This window comes from Cynoglossus semilaevis, chromosome 17 (assembly GCF_000523025.1).
Source record: "Cynoglossus semilaevis isolate Cse_v1.0 chromosome 17, Cse_v1.0, whole genome shotgun sequence".
In the NCBI taxonomy this organism is placed as follows: domain Eukaryota; kingdom Metazoa; phylum Chordata; class Actinopteri; order Pleuronectiformes; family Cynoglossidae; genus Cynoglossus; species Cynoglossus semilaevis.
Window position 1 is genome coordinate 15,697,716 of NC_024323.1, and position 3,944 is coordinate 15,701,659.

The 3,944-nt window shown below is 50.5% G+C and overlaps 1 protein-coding gene across 1 annotated transcript in view; it reads right to left on the reverse strand.

Annotated features, from left to right (window-relative positions):
• LOC103393731 (microtubule-associated serine/threonine-protein kinase 1) overlaps nt 1-3,944 on the reverse strand; it is a 15,245-nt gene that overhangs the window by 6,172 nt on the left and 5,129 nt on the right. The window contains 13 exon segments of the mRNA XM_025064485.1: nt 13-122; nt 209-331; nt 466-567; nt 780-945; nt 1,116-1,248; nt 1,353-1,491; nt 1,720-1,928; nt 2,010-2,086; nt 2,260-2,327; nt 2,403-2,535; nt 2,630-2,731; nt 3,084-3,293; nt 3,466-3,541. Coding sequence (XP_024920253.1) covers nt 13-122; nt 209-331; nt 466-567; nt 780-945; nt 1,116-1,248; nt 1,353-1,491; nt 1,720-1,928; nt 2,010-2,086; nt 2,260-2,327; nt 2,403-2,535; nt 2,630-2,731; nt 3,084-3,293; nt 3,466-3,541 — 1,648 coding nt within the window.

A 3,944-nucleotide genomic window follows, 5' to 3' on the forward strand; every position in this document is an offset into this window, starting at 1 on the left:
TTCAGGCCTGACCTTGCTGAAGCGAGGGGAGCATGATGAGAAGCGATGGATCTCCACAGGCTCGTCGTCGTTGGTGTCGTCTTCATCGTACGACTGAACGTGATGGTAGCGCTCAGAGCGAGCTGACGAGGACAGAAGGAAACAGAGTCATGGTCTACCTGGAGGACAACACCGTCCACTGTCACGACACACTGATCTGTAGACCTACTGTCAAAGTAGCTGGTGTCTTCCTCCGACTCCAGGTGTGGAATAAACTCGGCCTTCTGTCTCAGCAGACTGGTCCAGTCCACCGCGGTGAAGAAGGAGTGCTGCTTCACCTCAAACGTCCCACCTGGAGGAGGACACCGCACACATGAGGACCTGACCACAAGTCTGTCAGCCCACAGTCTACGTCCCAGATTAGTGTACTGCACCCCGGGATCAGACAGTACACTGTCTGACCCACTGACCCACTGACCCACTGACCTGTGCCCAGTCTGACCATTGGGTTCCTCTGCAGCAGAGAGGAGATCATGTGCTGGGCTTCAACAGGAAGTGCCTCGTCCCCCTCTGGCCACACGATGTCATCTGGAGGAGGCAGCAGAGGACACAAATACAAATACTGAATCACTGACGCTGGGTGACAGTACTGAGGTCCAGACAGTACTGAGGGCCACACAGTACTGAGGTCCACACAGTACTGAGGTCCAGACCGTACTGAGGTCCACACAGTACTGAGGTCCAGACAGTACTGAGGTCCAGACAGTACTGAGGTCCAGACAGTACTGAGGTCCAGTTACCTGTGATCACCTGTCCAAACAGTTCCTCTGGAGTGTCTCCAAAAAATGGCACACAGCCCACCAGGAACTCATACAGGATGATGCCCATAGCCCACCAGTCCACGGGCTTCCCGTAACCCTGACGAAGAATTACCTCAGGGGCAATGTACTCTGGAGTCCCACACACCTGCAGGAGAGATGAGGAACTGCGGTTTACATGTCTGTACACCAAGGAGTACAAATAAAAAACTATACTTAAAAAATAAATGAATATAATAAAACAAAAAAATAATTGTGAATTGTTATCATTACCGTATGACCTCCTGACCTCCTGACCTCCTGACCTACTGAAGTTACCTGTTTGTCCAGGAACTCACGAGTGTCCTTCTCTATGTGACCTTCGTACAGGTTGGTGGTCAGACTCATCAGCCCCATCTTGGACAGACCAAAGTCCGTCAGCTTGATGTGTCCCATGGAGGTGATCAACAAGCTGTCAATCAAAAACACACAAATCCATGAAGTTTATTATTCTGTTGACCAGATTAAAAAACAACAACTTCTGTTTGACGTCACGTTTTTGGAGTCCGGACTCACTTGTCAGGCTTCAGGTCTCGGTGCACGATGCCATAATTGTGTAAATACTCCAGGGCGAGTATTGTCTCTGCAAAGTACATGCGGGCCATTTCCACAGGCAGAGCTCCGATGTTCTTCAGCAGCGTGGCACAGTCGCCACCTGCAGGCAGAGATAATCATGACATTAGTCTCACAGTCATGACCATCGACGTCTCCTGGTACCACTTGTCCTCCAGTCCTCATTTGGACGAGGGCCACACACACACACACACACACAGACTGGACAGAGCTCAGTGGTTGCTGTACCCAGTTCTACCACTGGGTGTGTCCTGAGCTGAACCACAGTCACAACCCTTCTCCCAGGTGAAGGTTCTGAAGCGCCCCTCACCTTCCACGTACTCCAAGACCATGCAGAGGTGTTGTCGGGTCTCAAAAGAACAGAACATGGAGACGACAAACGGGTTCTCAGCGAAGGTCAGGATGTCCCTCTCCACGAAGGCCTGCTGGATCTGGTTCCTCAGGATCAGGTTCTGTTTGTTGATCTTCTTCATGGCGAACCGCTGCCGCGTCTCCAGGTGACGCACCAGGTAAACGGCCCTGACGGAGACAAACTCTCATCGGTTATCTGGACATCAGGAACCGTTTGGTGCTTGTAACAGTCCTGGGTGTCAAACTCACCCGTAGGCTCCGTTACTGATCAGCTTGATGGTCTGAAAGTCTCCCTCTGCTGGTTGGTTGGCCCCCCGGCTCTTTCGCTGTGAGGCAACGTCACACACACACACGCACACACACACACACACACTGTGGGGTCAGTGTCTGTCGACTGAGTCTAGTACTGGCCTAATGTTTAAGAGACACTCGGGGGGTCAGGGGGGTCAGGGGGGTCGTCAGTCTATCTGTGAGGAAGGGACTAGAAGAAGAAGTTCACCTCGGTGGAGTCGTCCGTCTCAGGCGTCAGAGGACCCTCACTGTCATAGGTGTCAAGGGTCACCATCTCTGTGGACCAACAGACAGATTAGAGGTTGAACCCATGATGTCATAACGAACTCTGACATCACTTCCTCCTCTCACCTTCAATAGGGTCTCTGGTCAGTCCCAGCTGGCTGATGATGTAGCGAGGAATATCAGTTTTCATCAGGTGACCCTCCTTGGCGTGGTCCTCTGCCGCCTCCAGCAGGTGGTAAAACTCCTCTGGGTTAAACTCCTGGAAATGACATCATCAAGACAGAAACCAGGACCAATCCTGGCGCTCCGTTTCATCCCCATTAACCTGGTGCTGATTTGTTTTGTTTTCTCACCAAACACTCCAGCAGCCTGGCAGGACGTGAGATGATGATGAGGAGCTTCTTCACCAGCTCAGTGACGAAGGCGACCTCGGCGCTCTCTGAACGTTCAAAGGCCTGCGAGGAGAAGACATTTTCAACATGACCGTCCACTGATGGACCGTCTGAACACAGAGGAGACACGGCTGAGCTGCAGCCTCCATGACGATGACGATGATGAAGATGTTGCCTCCTCCTCATCATCGACCAGCTGCAGCCTTTGACAGATGAAGACTCAGGTCTGTGTCATCTCTGTGTCATCAGACTTTAGGACAGCGACACCTAGTGTCACCAGAGTACTTGTTGTTGATCGCAGTAATGAGTTCATGTTGGTCGTTATCAACGCATCGTCAGATCTGAGGTCATTTCCTGTCTAACCAAACATCTCTGGACAACACGGTGTGTGTGTGTGTGTTTCTTTAAATCTTACGTCTTGAAGAAGTTTTTCCAGATTCTGCTGCAGCTCAAAGAAGTAGACGGAGGTGATGAGACCCTCCTGGTTCTTGGCCAGACAGTCTCTGCTCAGCTCAACGATCTGGTGGTGGATGAAGCTCAGGACTCCGTCTGCCAGAGGGAGGACGTTCTCAGGGGAGAAGGTCTGGATGAAGTCAGCCAGCCTCCCTTCCATCTGCGCTGTGGCCTGGTGGTGGGGGGGAGGGAGGGGGGCACAAGTCACACACCTTTGACCCTTCAACCTCTTTCCCCAAGTACCATTATTCATATGTGAACCAGAGTTTAAGCACCACCGCTTTAGATGATTGAACACTGTGTGTGTGTGTGTGTGTGTGTGTGTGTGTGTGTGTGTGTGTTACCTTTGGAAAGCGTTCTTTATAAACATGGTTCATCATGACGATCTCATTATCGTAGAAGGAAGAGGAGCGTCCTGGGCTGGAGTCAAACACAGACCATAATAACCAGTCAGCCAAAGACAGACCATAATAACCAGTCAGCCAAACACAGACCATAATAACCAGTCAGCCAAACACAGACCATAATAACCATTCAGTCAAAGACAGACCATAATAACCAGTCAGTCAAAGACAGACCATAATAACCATTCAGTCAAAGACAGACCATAATAACCAGTCAGTCAAACACAGACCATAATAACCAGTCAGCCAAACACAGACCATAATAACCAGTCAGCCAAACACAGACCATAATAACCAGTCAGTCAAACACAGACCATAATAACCAGTCAGCCAAACACAGACCATAATAACCAGTCAGCCAAACACAGACCATAATAACCAGTCAGCCAAACACAGACCATAATAACCAGTCAGCCAAA